The sequence below is a fragment of the Hermetia illucens genome, chromosome 3, assembly GCF_905115235.1.
Source record: "Hermetia illucens chromosome 3, iHerIll2.2.curated.20191125, whole genome shotgun sequence".
In the NCBI taxonomy this organism is placed as follows: Eukaryota; Metazoa; Arthropoda; class Insecta; order Diptera; family Stratiomyidae; genus Hermetia; species Hermetia illucens.
The window spans coordinates 98,344,878-98,364,506 of NC_051851.1; the positions used below are offsets into that span (position 1 = coordinate 98,344,878).

The 19,629-nt window shown below is 40.0% G+C and overlaps 1 protein-coding gene across 1 annotated transcript; it reads left to right on the forward strand.

Annotated features, from left to right (window-relative positions):
* Positions 1-131: 131 nt before the first annotated feature.
* Positions 132-18,230, forward strand: LOC119650869 (coatomer subunit gamma). Its single transcript, XM_038054030.1, has 10 exons — positions 132-288; positions 9,229-9,359; positions 9,418-9,942; positions 10,001-10,728; positions 10,780-11,159; positions 11,219-11,403; positions 11,467-11,641; positions 11,758-11,940; positions 12,057-12,209; positions 17,959-18,230. The coding sequence occupies exons 1-10, from the start codon at positions 249-251 to the stop codon at positions 18,087-18,089; spliced, it is 2,631 nt and encodes an 876-aa protein (XP_037909958.1). The 5' UTR covers positions 132-248; the 3' UTR covers positions 18,090-18,230.
* Positions 18,231-19,629: the final 1,399 nt, after the last annotated feature.

Consider the following 19,629-nt stretch of genomic DNA (forward strand, 5'->3'; position numbering starts at 1 on the left):
ATTTTTGCAAAAATTTCTCAAAGTTGCGGCATGCATGAGAATGTAAAGGTTTCTAATAAAATACGCGGACTGACATCTTCGAAAAACCGCTTTGACATTTCTGCGACCTGCTTTTTCGAAAGTAACGAAAAGTCATTGGTGGAATTTGACATTCGACAGGTGACGTGTCGGCGCTGTTGGCTAAAGTGTGTTGGAGTTTCGCTCGATTTTGTGGACTTTTCGCAGTTTTTACCAGTTTTTAGTAAAACATGGGATCCTTCCGACGCGATAAAGACGACGAGGATGAAGGTATTGTTTGGTTATATGTAGGAAACTGTTTTAATAAGAATAGTAAGTAAGGGACATGTCATGTTTGTGTCGGTCACAAGTGCTACAAATCATTTGGTGACAATAAGAACGTCGAATTGAGAGGTTGCCCGAAAAGTGTATGTTTCCGAGATCTTCTATTAGGTCTCGTTACACGGACATGAATCGAGAATTATTATGATTTGACTAGATGCGATAGAAGCCGACTATGGCATACCGGCATAGGTTGGAAGATCGATTCCTCTCTTATGTTTGCCATTCGATTTCCAATTAGGTCTTCTATACTTGTTTACTCACGGCTTGTTTTAGCCGCGAACATTAATTAATTAGCATTCCCCTTGGAGTGACATCAAAAAGGGTTGGGAGCTAACTATTGGAAGGGAAATTTCAGATTTGCAGTTAACAATTGTGATCTGTGCTCAATGTTTGCTTTTGCATACGGGACAGTGTTCTTCACACCCGCTTTTTTAAGAACAACGAGGTTTTCGGAACATGAAGCCACACACCCGCTGGAATGTTCGCCTTCAGATTTATAGTTCCACCAAGTGCTTTTTGGTTAAGGTGGATGTCGTCCTACCCATTTGGTTTCTGTAAAAAAAAAGATATTTTTGCTTGCGTTTGTGAGAAGTGTATTTCCGGCTTCGCTATTCGGCTGCGAATTGATTTTGCTCGTATCTTTTGAAATATTCTTATTTCTGTTTATAAAATTAATTAGATTTCAGTCATTTATTTTGCATTAAGTCCATTCCAATATTATTCTGTAGTTTAAAGAAGGAGTGAAAAGGGTGTCGAAAAAGCGGTGGAATTTAGTCATCAAAATTGCTGGAAAAATTGATCGCATTTACAGCGATCGAACGATTGGGGGTTATCAAACGATTCAGATAATTCTGCTGCTATCTCATTCGGTTTAGGATTGGTTTCTGAATGTGCGCGCGAGGGTTCACAGAATGCTCGCTTTCCCCATCTCAAGCAAGGAGTAATAATGATGAGACTTGGAAAGGAAGTAAGACGAGACCCTAGAGAGTACTATTCTCTCTGTTGCAGCACTATATTTTTGTACTTTGGAAAGTCTAACATTCGGTGAATTTTCACTTCTTGTAGGTTGCTTTTTAAAATACAACCGTCTTTGTCAACCCGCAAGCCTTGAAGGTCTACATGTAGACTTGCAGAGCTGAAACTTCCACTTGTTGGTAAATCCTGGGAAGATGGTTGATGTTCTGAAGATAGGCATTCGTTTTGTATGCCACAATTGTGTTTGTGAACATATCACATGTGCCAAATGTTATATTCCGGATGGAGATAAAATGCCAGAGGAATTTGGGGTGCAGGCTTGCATCTTGTTACCGGCACTTTTTCTTCTCGTAGGTGATGTTCTTCATGCTGCCTTGGCTGAAAGACGCGGAAGGGTTTAATGAGCAATGTTGTCTTCCTTAAAATACTTCAACTACAATCACGACATCTGCTTGTTCTTTTATCAAGTCCTAGATTTTGCACATATGGCTCTGCATTTGGAAAGTCGAGCTGAAGATAATCAGCAACCTAACTAAGGTTTTCAATCTAACTGACCATTTGCATGGTCAGATCATCGAGATGGTTGAATAGTTTGTATATCTAGGAAGTGCTGAACGACGCTAAAACCTTCGCACTTTTGTCGAAAATCTGGAAATGCGAGTTTATCCACCTCAAGATCAAGTTCAGACTTTTCCGCGCCAATGTTGTCTTTATGTTGCTATATGGCAGTGAAGCATAGAATGTGGTCATTGTGGTGTGAGCAACCAAGTGAAGTATTTCCTACAAAAGTGGTACATAGACTCCAAAAGAAGCGGTAATTTGATTCTGCAAGTATTCTTAATTTATGGAGTGCATCGAATTCTGTTGCAGCCCGCATAATGAATTGATTGAATAGATTGGTATTCGGGTACAATCAATATTCCACATTGATTTGATGGATATGTCTGCGTCATATCAATCGGATATTCTGGTTTGAGATAATAACAAATGAGATGGAATCCGTCATCTCAGGATGGGTGGGAAGAAAGTCGTCATAGTGCTATGAGGTTTAGAAGAAGTGTACAAGCTTCTCGGAAAATAGTTGGGTGAATTAAAGTGCACTACTAGAAACCGTTAGTGATGGCACAATGCGGGTTTAGACAACTGTATATCAAGGTTAACAATTATCAATCGATGTTTGCCTGCCTCAGGTTTTTACGATGAGCGTCTTCGAGTTTTACGGGTTTGATCCGTCGTGGATCTTCCCTCCCGATCGCGGTACTCGGGTCTTGAATTTTACAGCTGCACGCGCGGTCAGCCGTTATTTTTTATTTTTCCATTTTTTAGTTTCGGTTTTGCGTTAGACGAAACGTGCGATTTTGTCAACGGCGCGAGAAGGATTAAAGTGACCTACAAGATCCCCCCACATTTTCGAACTTGGCAGCACAAAGGCGCAACCATACTTTATTACGACGATCGCAAATTGTGTACCTAAAACATTAAGAGTAACCAACTCAGGCAGAGTTCTTTGCGCTGAGTTTGTTTGTTCATGTGCATCGTAAATGCTGTTTAGGTTGGGTAGTTATTGATATTTAGTGAGAAGGAAGTTATGCATTCCGTTATGCTTTTTGTAAGTTTATGCCATGGGAGTTGAGATTAAGAATATATGACTAAAAGGGATAGACATTTGTGGGCTAGCAACCTGCAAATTTTGAAACTTTATTGCTATCGAAAAACCAACAACGCCTCCGATGGGGACTGACATGTGGATATCGAAAACACACTATGATTGATTTTTAGAAGGTGCCCACGATCCCCGAGATCGGTAGCGAGGGTCCTCAGAATGCTTGCTTTCTTTAACTTGATCGGGAATTCCAGTGAATTAAGCTGGACAATCTGGTCGTCAGCAAAGTAAGATGGTGGAACTCTGGAGAATACTCCTCTCCCTCTTGCGGCAATGTGCTTTTACACTCTGGAAAGCCAAGTTGTAGCAGACGCGAATTCGGTGTCGGGGTGCTTCTGACGACTACCGCAAGGAGCGCTCTCTTGGCCTGGGAGCCGGTTTTGGACAGGCCCCTAAACTAATCTTGCTGATCAGACGGCAGATATGCTGAGTAACCCGCCTGAGAATATTGATGAGCATTGGGCCGCCGTTAAAAATGCTCTTTTCTCGGGTACTACACAAGTGGTCGACCATAAGGGAAGGGATTGAAAGATCTGCTGACAGCTGCGAGTGATGGGGGGCGTGATGTGCTCGATATCCAAGAAGTTCAGTGCAGTATACGCCGTGACATCTCGAAAGCTTGATAGACACAGACAAGGTTAGTTTTCGTTCCGGATCCTCCTCCATTTACCACATCAACAACTTACGGATCATTTTGGAACAGTGCGCGATCTCCGTTTAATCTCCTCTTCATTGATTGATTGATTCGTCAGAATGTGAACAGCGTGTGCTGTGCTAATTTTCTTTCTGTGTTGCTATATGGGTGTAGCATATGGAAAGTAAACTTCACTGTTTTCCAAAATCTCCAAGCTTTCGTCAATACCTGTCTGCGTCGTATCATCAGAGTATGCTGACCTGACACTATCTCACACGAAGAACTTGGTCGGTGCACAGGCTTGGCACTCGAACGCGTTGTGGTCGGAAGGTGGAAGTGGCAGTTGATAGGTCACACATTAACGATAGCCGACAATTGCATTGCGGGCTCTGGAACAAACGATTGCAGTTGATATGTGTCTTTTTGATAAAAAAGAGGTTAAAGGAGTTTTACAACTTTCCAAGTATAATCAGTAAGTAAGCATATTTGTTGACACAACTTGGTGTGTTAGGTACATTGCTATGAATTGACACTGCTAGCTAAATCGGAAATCGAAAGCAAATCGTGCATGATGTGCTTTATTATATGTACAACGCAAGGCTGCTCAATAGCCTGCACATGTACGCGATACATATACACAAATATGTATTTTCTCATTTCCAGCGGCAATGACATTTTCAAAAATTGCCGACCTAAAAAATTAAGACCGGTAAACCTGATATTTGTAATCACTAATCGCTTTGTGTCTCTGTCGGGGTTCATCGAGGAAACCACTTCTCGCCACTGCTCTTCGATCTTGTTATGGGCACTGTCCCACGAGATATCCAACGTCTAGCCCCCTTTACACTGCTCTATTCACATTATGTTTTTCTGGCTTTTCATAACAGTGCTGATCTCGAATAACTTGCCAAAAGCTGGAATAATCGTCCCATGCAAGACACATTTAATTCGCACTGACGAGAACTCACCTGCCAAGATTCAGCTGAACATTGAGGGCTAATTTTGTTGTTGACTTCCTTTTCGAAACCGAGGTTGTTAGTAGCGAAGTTCTTGCCTTTTTGGGGCGGGATGATATTTAAAAGAAAAACGGTGGTTGATGGTTTTTCGAATCTTGGGCAGATATCATTAAGTTGGTGATATATATTTTTATTAGCTTTGGTGTTAGCTAGTCTGGTCGAGAAACTTAGAGTAGCGATTAGAGTACGAGACTGTAAAGGTCAATCAAGATTATATACTCTTGCTTCCAGTTGTTGTTGTTGCGGTGAGAATCTATTTCTGAATCGCGGGTATCTTATCATATACAGTTTGTATGAGTTCGGCGGAATGGTCAACAACATTGTCGACGTGTCGAGTGAGCTTCCGGTTTTCCATTTACTTATGATTAGTCCACAAACAATAGTCCGCAAGCAAAGAATTACACGTGCCCTGATTAGTTTGGCTCTATGCCTTTGGCACATTTCTGAACATTTTTCATGATTAAGTTGCATTTTTTATCAGTTACACTCTTGAACATATTATCACTTGAAATTTGAATAAATATGGAACAAATTCGTATGGAACACTGTAGAAGGTATGATACCTCTGCAACATGTTTGCTGGTTGTATCGTTTGTTAACTGTTGTTTACAGAACCTCGTTACGATTCGATCTTATTGGTGAGAAGATTCCAGTAAATAAAGTGGGTATTGTTTGGTCTAGTGTACCCTGGGTTTAACTCTAATTTGTTCTTTCTTCCATTCCATCATTTATCTGAGATCACAATCGCAACAATATCCGGGACAGACTATATTGTTACCAGTCTAGGGATTTATCGAATGTCAAATGAGGCACCTAGACTAGATTTAAAGATTTATTTTACTTAACCATGTCATTATTATGGGCCTACCTTAAGAATAAAAACGGACTCTTCTAATCGGGTTAATATCAAGGAATTGTGATGCTTCAAATTTTCATACTTTTGTAACATTCAACTTTGGTTTGTTTTGTTTATCGAAGTTCGAACACTAGTAATTTACCAATTTTTAATATTGCCATGAGTGACTCTTTTCCCTGTCGTTTCAATAATAATAATCGTTGGTGCAACAATCCAATTGGAGTGTGTTAGAGCATTCATACAAAAGCTTAACGGTATCCTACAGGATTACAATATCCTATAGGAAGTGATTTGGTCAGCATTGCGCTCGTCCGACTGTCGACTGGAATCACAAATTCCACTGCCACCGGCGATTGACCCGCGACCCCCCCCCCCCCCCCCCCCCCCCCAAGTCAGTTTCCTTAGGTTTATAACTACTAAATGTGTGATTTTCGTAAATATTCTACTTTCTGTAAAAATTAATATCTTATAATTTTGTATTCAAAAATGCTCCTGAAAATATTGGCTAAAGTACTAAATGTTTTTTAACATTCAACATTGATTATAATACGTTGTAAAGTGTGAAAGTCGGATGTTAGTCGACACAGCTATGAATGAGTTAAATCAATGTAACAATCAGGGCGAGTACAAAGCTGACCACCCCTATACCACTACGGTCTTGAAATGAAGTGCTTTAACACGCTTCAAGGCCTAGACCCAAATTGGATTGTTACGACATTATATCCGAGTTATTACAATCTCGGCAGATGCTGGATTTTACCTAATGCTAGCAGTAAGTACTAAGCATGTGGGCTCGGATGATCTTCTTTTTCTTCAGCTTCTGTCCTATTCACAAGCCGGGCTGGCTCTCGTGATCGGTTGAGCTATTTTGTTTTATCAAAAGCCTGGTCTGGATGTAATCGCGAAGCTTTCAAATCCTCATCTAGTGTCTCAAGCCAGCGTTGTTTCGGCCGGTCCCCTTACCTTCCACTTCGATGTCCAGACCAATCTTGGCGGGTGAATTCACGTTAGCGCGAATTACGTGACCGTAGCATCGCCGACGCCTCTCTTGCAATTTTTCCTCGATCGGTGCAACCCCATATAGATCGCGGATGTCCCCATTTCGGATGTAATCAAGGTGTGTCACGTGACACAAGTCCAACGCAACATCTTCGTCTCCATTACCGCAAGACGCCGTTCATTGTCTTTTTTAGTCGGCCAATATTCGGAACCATAGAGGCCGACAGGGCGGATGACACTGCGGTAAATTTTAGAATTGAGACGTCCGTTTATAGATCGATCACAAAGAACACCAGTTGTGGAACGCCACTTCATTCAGATTGCGATAATGTGTAAAGAAATTTCACAATGTGTGTGTGAGATATTTAAATCGCTCAGTTCTGGGCAAGTCACTACCATTGACTGTGAAAGTGCCTGTGTCATGGGGATCGTTCGTCTAAAGTTCTTCGTGCATTAAGTGTTGTCGTAGAGTATACCAGATGAGTTCGTGTGGCGCACAATCAAATGCTTTCTCTAGATCCAGATGTAATATGGCGGTACTGAGCTGCAACCTGCACAGTGATGTTCGCGTATTGCGGAAAACGTGTCACTAATCTTGGTTGCAATAAGGGGCGGTAAGATGTTTTACCTGACCCCGCCGTTGTTATTTCTTAGTAGGAGCGGATGATACAGAGGTTCATTTCCTCAGTCCGTTGGCCACGTGAATCAGTAACAGTGATCGCCACATATAGTTGTTGATCGAAGAATTTTCAATTTTTTTAAAAAATATTTTAAAAAAAGTAAAAAAAATGTTATATTTGACATCTAAAAAACTGGAGGTTTTGTTAAAATAGCCACCATTTTTTTAATTGTCTGTATTTTGACAAATCCGTCGTTCAGCGACTAGATAAAACATTATCGAAATATTATGCCCATCGCAAACTACGCCAACAATACTCTTGAAAAACAGGTTTAGATCTGCCATTTTCAATTTTTTTTTCTTATAAAAAATTTTACAAGTATAATAACTTACAATATGTACTAATTGATGCTGTTAACCGCTTTTAATTAAACATTTACTAAAAAAATCGAGAAAATGTCATAATATCACGCACTGCAACTGTATATAACCCCTTAAGATTACGAAAAAAGCACCCATTTGGAGTACAGGATTTGTCGTCGCAAAGATAACAGATTAAATAAGCCTGAAACGTATCAAAGAACACTTTGAGAGTTTGATTGATTGTAACTAAGACATCTTGTAAGTCTAGATTCAATATATAACGCCGGGGGTGACGAGAGGAGGGGGGGGGGGGTGGTGGTGGAAAGAGAAGGGTTCTTAATAACTGTTGGCGCAACAATCCATATTGGAGCAAGGCCTTGAAGTGTTTTAGAGCACTTCATTCCAGACCGTAACGATTTGACTCAGGTACTCATTCAAAGCTGGGACGACTGGAATCTGACAAGTCCTACTACCACAAGCGAGGTTTGAACCGCGACCTTCCTTACGATAGCCTTGTGCTCTAACCACTCACCTCTCCGGACACCACATACTGGGTCCCAAGTTTTCTCAGGGGCCCGGAATAGACATTTCCATGAAAAAGGGATAATATGGAGGCCTGCATAATTTTCAGTCCAGACTCGTATGAATTTTACCTCGTGTTGGGTTCGTTCGCATAATTGTCACCCCGGCCCCGGATTTCTTCTCTACAACAATGTGTGCCTATCATAATTGCAAATTATTTTACAAAAACTGGTTACGAGGAATCTGATTGAAATGACGACTGTCTTTTTTCCAACGCGTGGCAGAGAACAACGAGAATTGACTAGAAGAAATTTAGCCAAACCTATTAAAAACTGGATATAAAGTCGATTGTTCTCAGCTACTGGATTATATTCAGATTGATGACGATAACCTGATAGCTGATATTTCCTATGAACATCGATCTCTGGAGGAAGTCTACTAAACTGCCAGAAACGAGAGGCGCAGACAGAAGGATGAGGATAATGACGTCACAATGAAAATATGCAATGAAGAAGAAATCATCCAATCAATCGCTAATATGCCAATAGCCATTTTATCAGTGCCGAAAGTGCCAGATGGAATACAATACCTCTTACAGTGAATGGAAAACATAGTGCATAATTGTATGTTTAGCTGTGCACAAATAGAACAGTTGTGTGTTCAAAGTTCCTTATAAAACGAAAACACGAAATCTATCATATATCGTCTCGGTTCTAAACAACCTCCCTCGCTACAGATTTACGGCTTTTACTGCGTAAAGTTTGTTCTGTTAAGAAATGTTAATGCGTAGTATCTAAAAGAACATTAACGTTCAAGAGAATATTTTTAATATTTATTTTAATAATTAAAAAAACTGGTCTATTTTGTATAAAAATATTTAAATTGCTCATTATACCATAATATCTCACACTGGATGATGCCATGGGAAATAAGTCACAAGCCCATAGATTGTAACATGCATTCTCATCAATTCAAGTATGTATAAGTATTCATTCTTGTTTGTAACGTTTAATTAGACCGTCGACATTTGCCTCAAACTCTTAAACATAGAATATTCGATGGAATGTTCCTGTGAATTCGAAAACCTATTAAATATTGTCAGTCCAAGTATGTGATCTGTACCTTTCAAGGCCGCGCAAATCATGGACAACCTGGGAAGATAATCCATATTATATATGGATATATATAAGCCAAAATTTGTTTTTATCTAATTTTAAATCTTTTATTTTGGATTCGCAGGAGTTAACAATGCCTATCAGAATTTGGAAAAGACATCTGTTCTTCAGGAGACGAGAACTTTTAATGAGACCCCTGTTAATGCCAGGAAATGCATAACTATCCTGACCAAGATTCTGTATTTGATCAATCAGGTTAATTGCAAACCTAATTTCATAATTTCAATTTTAATAGGAAAGTTTTATATTTTAGGGCGAGCAATTGACTTCGCGCGAAGCAACCGACTGCTTTTTTGCAATGACCAAACTTTTCCAATCCAAAGATGTTGTTCTTCGTCGTATGGTATATTTAGGTATTAAAGAACTAAGCACAATAGCTGAGGATGTGATCATCGTGACCAGCTCGTTGACAAAAGATATGACTGGGAAGGAAGATTTGTATCGTGCCGCTGCGATTCGCGCTCTTTGCAGCATCACTGATCCAACAATGCTGCAAGCTGTTGAGCGATACATGAAGCAGTGTATTGTAGATCGAAATGCCGCAGTATCATGCGCGGCTCTTGTAAGCTCTCTGCACTTGGCAGGTTCGGCAGGAGATGTTGTCAAACGCTGGGCGAATGAAGCTCAGGAATCCTTGAATAATGAAAATATTATGGTTCAATATCATGCTTTGGGCCTTCTATATCATATCAGGAAAAGCGATCGACTTGCTGTTTCGAAGTTGGTGAACAAGCTGACCCGACACGGATTCAAAAGTGCATATGGTGTGTGCATGTTGGTAGGTTTCCGCATGAATCTATGAAACTATTTGCATTGAAAATATCCCATTTCATTAGATTCGAATTGCATGCAAATTAATTGAAGAGGAAGATGCGGGTAGGGGTGATTTGAGCGAATCACCGACATTCGAATTCATTGAATCATGTCTCCGCCACAAAAGCGAGATGGTTACATACGAGGCTGCCCACGCTATTGTTAACTTGAAACAGACTAATGCTCGTATTTTAGCACCAGCTTTCAGTATTTTGCAACTGTTCTGCAGTTCGCCAAAGGCCACTTTGCGTTTTGCAGCAGTTCGAACTCTTAACAAGGCTGCCATGACTCACCCGACGGCAGTTACAACTTGCAACTTGGATTTAGAAAGCCTCATTACTGATTCGAATCGATCTGTTGCCACATTGGCTATAACTACCTTGCTGAAAACAGGAGCGGAGAGTTCAGTTGAACGGCTGATGAAACAGATCTCATCGTTCGTTGCCGAAATTCCAGATGAATTCAAGGTTGTTGTCGTGCAAGCTATTTCTTCGCTCTGTACAAAATATCCCCGAAAACATGCAATTTTGATGAACTTCTTAAGTGGAATGTTGCGCGAGGAAGGAGGACTGGAGTACAAAACATCAATTATTGATACTATCATTACAATTATTGAGGAAAATGTTGATGCTAAGGAGTCGGGCCTATCTCATCTTTGTGAATTCATTGAAGATTGCGAGCATACATCCTTGGCAGTGAGAATTTTACATTTGTTGGGAAAAGAAGGACCATTTTCTTCCACGCCGTCAAAGTAATTTATGTTGCACTGGTGCTTTCTTAATGTAATAACAATGATTTGTAGGTACATTCGTTTCATTTATAATCGTGTCATTTTGGAAAACCCGGTGGTTCGTGCAGCTGCTGTAGCAGCGCTTGCCCAATTTGGAGCGTCGTGTCCACCTTTGTTGAATAATATATTAGTTCTCCTCGGTCGGTGTGAGATGGATCCTGATGATGAAGTTCGTGACAGAGCTACTTACTATTACAACATACTGAGTACTGAGAAAGCTGATTTATACAAATCATACATTGTGGAAAAATCGAACTGCTCCTTATCGTTGCTAGAAAAAGGATTGGTTCAACATCTTAATGGCCCTTTGGAGCAACGATTCGATATATCAGTAATTCCCAAAGCGATTCAAGTCGACCCGGCAACACATGCAGACCCAATGGTTATAAGTAGTAAGTTTTGATTCGTTTGTGCTACAAAGAAGTTTCTATTCATAAAATCTGTTACGTAGCTGCTCAACGACCTCCTCGAATGACGAGAGAAGAGGAAAGCCTCGAGAAATTATCCCAAGTCCTAAATCTCCAACAATTTGGTCCGATACACAAGTCTTGCCTCCCTGTTCAGCTGACCGAAAGAGAAACAGAATACACAGTACAGTGCATAAAGCATATTTTTTCGAAACATTTGGTCTTACAGGTAAATGGTCAAGTTAAAAGGACTCCAATGGTCTAATTGGAATTTTTAATTTATTTCTTTTAGTTCGATTGTTTGAATACTTTATCCGATCAACTTTTGGAAAATGTTGTTGTTGATTTGGATATAACGGACAACTACAAAGTGACAGCAAAAGTACCTTGTCGACAACTACCGTACAATGAATTGGGATCAACGTTTATCGTTCTTGAATTCCCATCGGACATTCCTGATTCAGTTGGTAAGCTGCCGCGATGCGCACACTTTAAGTGAACACCTGAATCAACTGTGATCATTAATATCAGATAATATGTAATTTGGCTGCTAATGATTGGCGATATTATTTTTACTTTGCAGCCACTTTTGGTGCAGTATTGAAGTTTGTGGTGAGGAATTGTGATCCAAAGACCGGAGAGCCGACATATCAGGAGTACGACGATGAATATGTTTTGGAAGATCTAGAAATTACGGTGGCAGATCAAATTCAGAAAAATAAGAAAACGAATTTCACGGCCATCTGGGAAACTTCAAATACCGAAGGTAATATTCTCATTTGTGAGCATAATTTTTCTTGATAAAGTTAAATATTTTGGAAATTTATTTATTTATTTATTATTCGTTTGTTTTTAATACTTACGTGATTCCTTACTTTTTAGATTATGTAGAATGTGAAGAGGTGTTTTGCTTATCATCCACCAAAACGCTTCAAAATGCAGTGGACAATGTTTTGAAATTCCTAGGAATGAGCGCTGCGAACGGGACTGAAAAAGTGCCTGAAGGAACCCATACGCACACACTTCTTTGTTCAGGTAACGTGCTCAAATTTTTCATGTGGTTCATTTGTTCTACCTTATTAGGGGTTGAATTTAGCTAGATGAAAACATTGAAGCTGGATTCAATGGATTTTCATGTTCATTCGGTTAATGATGGTTTTCAGATGCACTACTATTTGCGTTGAATAGAAATTAATCAGACTAGAGCAACATGGAGTTAACTTTCATTGAATACTAGGTTATTTAAAGTATCAATACATCAGAGGGCTTACAGTATTTCTACATATTCTGTTGCTTTCTGGCAGCATAAATTTTGCATTGTTTTTTTCTTTTATTTTGACATTTGATCTTATGAGAACACTATTCCCAATTATTCATGGTAGAATTTTCAATGCCACGCATCCTCTTTTGCCAAATTTACATTCTTGAAAGTTTTGGAGATGATCGAGGGTGTGGTCAACGCCTTCAGGGTTGTTTGCCATCACTGCAGATTGCGATGTATCTGCCGCTCAGTTACCTCCCAATTAGTGGCTGTCGCTCTTCAAGTCGTATATATATACTCCAACAGGGAAGATTGATCTTTATTGTCCCAAGGAAAAGACTACCTACCTACCGAACTAGTCTATGAGCTCGTTGTAGTGCGCCGCATATCTATATATATAAAATATTGTAGTAAGTGCGTTTTAACTTTATAACTCAAGAACGAGCGACTCGGTTGTCACCAAAATTTAAGAGGATATTAAATAGTTTGGGAGATTATTTATGTGAAGTTTGCCCGAAATCCATGAAAATGCATTTGTTTTTTCGTGCCGTCCAAGGCACCAGCATTCAATTAAATAAAGGATACGTTATATATTTCTACATGCATTTCGAGCTTTCGATCCTGAGTTACCTCAACCACGAATCTGCATATACTTGGGCGTATATTGACAGTGCTTTCACTTCAAGAAGTGGTGAGGAGAGGAGTTCCAGTTGCGTAGTAAAAACCCTTTCAATGTGAACGAGCAATTTAATCTGTGCTGATAGCCATGGTGGTTTTTACTTAGCGGGATGACATTAGAACTCCTTGACTGCCACAAACCGTTAGTTACATCCATATTGCCAGACTTTAATATGATGATTACCTTAGCATGTTGCTAAAAGAAGCCACGTTTAGCTACCTTGGCCCGCTCATTCTGTTTGAGGGTTCTGCACAGCTTTGAAGCCTCAAGTTCTTCGAAGTATGTGCTAAAGGAGTGTAATTCTGAAATCTTTAAAATGCTTTTATATTCTCGTTGGGAGTTCCTGCAGTTTAGCCAGTCTTCTTATTGCTTTTACTAATCCGAATCAAAAGCTGCTTGATTATTTTCCTGAGTCTTAGCAGCTCTGAGAGGGCAGACTGTATCGATATAAGGGGCAAGCTTTTACAAGACGGCCGTTTCGGAGTTCCCAATTGTCATCAAAGGAATGCTTAGCCGCCTAAAGACCTGCACAATGAGAATTTGTCTAGAAGGGGCAATCTTAATCAGTTCCAGCGTATATGAAGTACAACATGTTAGATTAATTACTTAATTTCTCCCTGGCATGATGATCGTTAGGATACCTCCCATGTTGGCAGTTCTGAGATAGCTGAAACATAGAAATCAATCAATGAATCAATCTCCTTCTATCGAGGCTTACATTTACTATTTTCCTAACAGATATGTTGACGATTCGCTGCACCTATTAAGATTTGAAAAGACTTGATCCAACATACGTTATCTGATCCTTAAGAAAGTGCTCGAAGTATTCTTTGTTTTCGCTACTTTATATCCCATCACGTAAGTCTTTCGATGGTCATATGAGGAACGAGATAGAAGGCGCAGCTCGCCACCACTCTTATTCGTACAACATTCGGTAAATTTCCATCTTTCGTGGATGATATAGAAAGCGGTCGTATTAAATGCATACCGGCGCGAAATCATCTCTGCTATCAATAAGCTTGAACGGAACAAAGCCGCTGGGTTTGACGGACTCTCGGCGGAACTGTTCTTTGTAGACTTTACTGCCTCTGGAGAGCTGCTACTTGTACTTAGTGTAAGTGTGGAGCCCCATTAACACCAAAATGGAGGCCCTCAAGGTTACATTCTCTCGTCGATTTTTCTCATTGTTGTTGACGTCCTCAATGCTGCTTTGGTTGGAGGACATGGAGGGATTCAATGGATGATGTCATCTTTCCACAAATATTTTAACTATGCGATAATACCTGCTTGCTTTCTTCTCGAGAAGTGGACCTTATCCAACCGACTCTGGATTTGGAGAAAGAGACAAACCAGATTGTATTGAAGATATTGTAAATATGTACAAAACGAAAGCTTTCCGTTTAACAGTTCATTGCACTTTTCCTATTTCAATCATTCAATCAATCAATTTGCAGAATATATTAGGTCATCGTTAATTCTGCCGACGGCAGCACCGAATTTAATGTTACTGCACGCATTAACAGTGGAAAATCCGCCTTCACGACTTTATTCAAAATTTGCAAATGTGATTATCTCAACACCAACATTGACTTGAGGCTGCTTCGCGGCAATATTCTCTCTATGTTGCAATATGAGGGACACACATGTGAATTGGTCATCACTTTTACTCGAAAGCTCCTAGCTACAAGGTCTGGGAGAATAATTTCGTCAGCGTCATAACAGCTTCTCGGAAAGTACTGGGCAAATTGAAGCACATTGCTATGAACGGACAGTGATCGCATGTAGGTGGCGAAAAACATACCACTTTCAGTGTTGGTTTGGGAATCTTCTTGAATGTCAATCTTTCTACCTTCAGAGTCTTTCGATAGAGTTCACGCCGCGCTAAAACTAGCCACACCAGACACTCATGAATTTTACTCTTTAGCATCTGAAATCTATGCCTGAGTTCGGGTATCCAACACGTGAGGTATTCTGTTTTGCCAAGCTTTTTGTTCGCAATTGTGAAGTAATGTCAGCCGGGAGGGTGGGATTGTAGCCTGAACCTAATTTAAAGTATCATTGCCCTGCAAATGGCATTCCGTTAGGATGGTAAAACGTTCCATTTAGAATTTTACGATGATTAAAGGAAACTTCGATGACCGGCATCAGGAATGAGGTCGTCATTTGCATTTACGTTCTCTTCTTTCTGGCTTTAGGGGTAGTATTCTTTTGGAGGGGATCTGCTTCATTGATATCTATATCGCCAATATGATCATCTTCAAATTTTGTGTTGGAGTGAGAATCTTAGTTGGTGTCCACTTTATGACAGGTCGGGTAAATTGGCGTGAGACTGTATCCGACATTATTGTTGAGAGCTAATCCTCTGTTTAAAAGAAAATAAGTGACGGTTTCATTTTCGGTCGTCATTTCACCTTATAAAACATCGGTTACCACTTCCACGTAATTGTTCTAACGTTTTTTATGCGTATTACCGCTATCCGAAAAATCTGCAGCGTCCAGAGTTGGTTTCACTTAGAATACCAGCCTGTCGCCACCTTCTGGCAAAGGTTCTGCTTTCTTGCCTATGATTACTTTGGGCATTCTCACATCTGCTAGTGTAGCAATGCCATGTTTCTATACCCAATTCGCTTGGCCTTCTTTCGCAGGAAGGAAGGCATCTTCTGTTGTCGGTAGAGAATCTTTCTAAGTTTCATGATTCGTTTTTACATATCGGTATAAAACCAGATGTGCCCCCATCGCCTTTCTTTCTTCTTCGCCTTTCCCTCTTAGGGACGGAAGGGACGGTTCTGAAATTACTTTTGGCAAGTCTTCCACTTCCGTTTTTTAGAAGGTTTAGACCGTTATGCCGCAGACAAGTCAGCAGTAATTGGGTTTCTTGTTTCTGATTGAGATGCTGTACTATTATTTATGGTTGATTGTGCCTTGGCCACTAGTTTCCATATGAGCGGAGAGTATATCTTTGCCAGCTTGATTGCTCAGTAACGCGGGTGGATTGCAACTCTTTGATAATTTCGAGATTATATGTGTATCCCTAGCTTCCATAGTCATGTTTTTGGACATTTTAGTGAAGCAAACAATTGTAGGGTTCTCTACCAGGTGGTGCCCGTTCGTGACTGAATAAAATCCCGGGAATTGATCTCAATCACTAATGTATTTTGCAGTTTGATTAGTACGACCGAAAAGTGGAACAGAGATAGTTTCAAGTGAGCCCTTTTGTTCAAGTGAACACACATGCAACTTATTTATTATTGATTAGGAGTGTTGAGTTGATGGTGTAGTGAAATTAACTAAGAATGTGTCGTGTTCCATGTTTACGTCATAACTCCAATTATTTAATAGACGGGCACAATCAAAGAAGTGGAAAATGTACTCACGAATAAATGAATAGTCGGCGAAGCGATGCGTTGAACCTTATCTTTTCGATCCATCCTTGCAGATAGGAAGTGCGATAATTCCTCAGACTGACAATCAATCTTTCATTGATGCTAATTTTTAGTGCGATTTCGCTCTTCTGTGTAGATTTAGAGCCATTTGACAAAAGTTTATTACTCGGTGAAAGAGCAAGCAGATGTAAGAATCGTAGTCGTGATATTCGAGGAATGATGTCATGGTCGAATTCCCTCATGTCCTCTAGATGAGGCCTTAGCAATTTTATATATCAGCGAACATGAGAAAAAATGGTACCGGCAACAGAGTACAAGTATAATGGACTCCTCTTTAATTTCAAATCTTTGTAATTTTTATTTCCACTTGATTTTTCAACGAGGCCACAAATTGATTTCTTCAAAGTTGTATTTGCAAACAAGGCCATTGTAAAGCTTTCCATAAAATAAATGTCATACAGTTGACAAAAATTGATGATCAACCATCTGAATTAAAATGTGTTTTTAGTTCAGGTAGTTTTTCTAACATTCTTTGCTAATATCCGTTCATTTTTAAGGTTTTGTGTAAAACAAAACCGTATTAAAATCGGTTTACAGTCTGTCCCTCACACGCATATTTCTCGGAAACGGTTATGGCGGCTGACACCAAACTTGGTGGAGAGGCAGGAACTATGAACCCTCCCACATGCAGTGAGTTATGTCATTCTACATCAAATTTAAGGGGGGCTTCAAACATGCAAAAGACAAGTGTACATTTTTTTACCAAATATAGTTATGAGGGTATCAAATGAAAGGCCTCGGTCCGAAGCCGATTTTAGTTTTGACATTTGCTGGAAAGGTGGGGAGTGCGGGGGTTGAAAGGGATCATTTCTTTCACGGACTCACTCTTAGAAACCACCCAACCGAAAAATCTGAAAAAAATCAAGAGCCTGCACTATATGATCCTTAGCCTCAGTTATTTCGGAGCCGAAGCCATACCGATATCCGTTCAAATAAGGTAATAGTAGTAATTAACAGCAAAACCACCCTCAAGTTCATCCTAGAATTATGAAATGTAGGCTATAGAGCCATGCTCCTGCCAAGTTAACAAAGTTATAATAGGCGAAAGTTGTTGCTTGTGTGAAAATTCAAGACTGGATGTCAGTATCACGCGAAAGTTCATATATTACGTGCTAGCTATAAATGGGAGAAAGATCCACTCGAATATTTTTATAAAAGGAATACAAAAAACTTTTCATATCTGAAGCGTCCAGCTTCCGGTTTCTCGACTTGTTATTTCCTATATATGAGTAAATACTTTTCCTGAATGTGGAACAATGTCCCTCTTTAGTTTTATTGGAAGACGGAAGGCATCAGCTTCATGAATGTAAAGATATATTTGATACTTGACTTGAAAGAAGTTTTGTTTCGCTGCGTCCATATACTAACAATTAATGATTTGAAAAATTTGACTTGTTGCAGGAACTTTCCGAAACGGAGCGGAGATATTAGTGCAAGCTAAGTTGGCAGTTCCGGAATACGTCACCATGAAATTAACGGTGCGCTCTACAGATGATGATGTTGCTGAGATGATGCTGTCTGCCGTGGGTTAAATACTTAGCATGCGTTCACAAATTGTAATTGCATATTCCGATTTGAAACATTTTTGCTTAAATATAATATATATGTATTCTTTTCTCAAGTTATTTTACGGTCTAGATTGTTAATAAATATAAATAAACCCTCGTAAGTAATATTGTCTGAATGTGTGTACGTGTGTGTCCAAATTGAGAGGCTGAGCGGGCTCAATTACGATTAGATTGGAGATTGAGGCGAGGTTCGTTTTTGAGGATAACTTTGGCAATGATATTTGAATAACAATTTGAAAAATTAATTTGTGTCTGGAAAGTACTTTCAGTTAACAAATAAAACCAATCGTTCATGCTCATTTACACCAAAGATCAAAGTGTTGAGAGCCACATGTTTACAATACTGCTTCGTCAGTGAATTTTGACCTTGAGAAGTTTTTTTCTAAATAGAGGGAGGAAACTGTGGTTGCAGCACCCATTGTACTACCCTTTTCGGCTAATCACGAACATCCATATTTGCGGCAGGAATTATAAGACAACAGGTCGGGATCGGAAAAATGACACCCAAACTTTTTCGGCCACCGCATCGTAAACCTCGAAGAATATTCATATTCATCACTCAATTGCTTAAGCACAGCCAATACAAACAAAGCTATCAACAAAGAACAAACCAGCGACTAAGAGTAGGCACTCTTGTTATCCTACTTGTTCGTTTTCCATGGACGCGTCACATGCCTTGGCGATGCATTGAGCCAGGTGGACGGCTCTTTCCGTGGGGGCGCCTGTTTTATCAGGTTGGTCTAACCACACCTCTATGAAGGTCTGCTCATCCAAAGATTTTGCAGACCAGCCTGAAATCTTTTTCGTTTTCGGGCATGATAGCTCTTTGCCCTGTGGCTCGACACATGTCTCAAAGAACATTGCCTGGTGATCGCTGTGGGTGTAGCGTTCGCTGACGCATCAGGACATATCACGCGCTAGCGAAGGGCTGACAAAGGTCAGGTCTATAACCGAGCCTGACCCCCCTTTCTGAAAGGTGTTTACAGCACCTCTGTCTGTCTGTCAGTTCGTCTGTCTGTCTATCTGTCACACTCGATTTATTCGTAAACGGCTAGACCGATTGTCACGAAAATTGGTGAGAGTATGTGATTTGCTGTTCTTTTTACATGCAGCAAGTGGCGCCATTTTGTGTCAAGTTTAAGGGGGCTCCCCATACATGTGAATGGAGGGTGCAAATTTTTTTTCACAGAATGTGGCCATGTGGGGTATCAAACGAAAGGGTTCAATTTGTACTTTTCGTTCCATATTTGATTTTGGGTGAGACATAGGGGAGTGAGAGCTCAAAATATGACCCCCAAAAAGGGTAACAGGTCTGGTTCTCAGAACCTATCCAACCGAAAAATCGCAGCGGTACATCTCTACGAAATCTAGGCCTCAAAATACATATGGTTCCGATATCTGCACAAATAAAATTAATAATAGTATATTTCCATATTTTAGAAATTTTCCCGGTAACCCTGCTTATGTCCATACCAGAAGTACATGGGTGGCATGGGTGTAATGG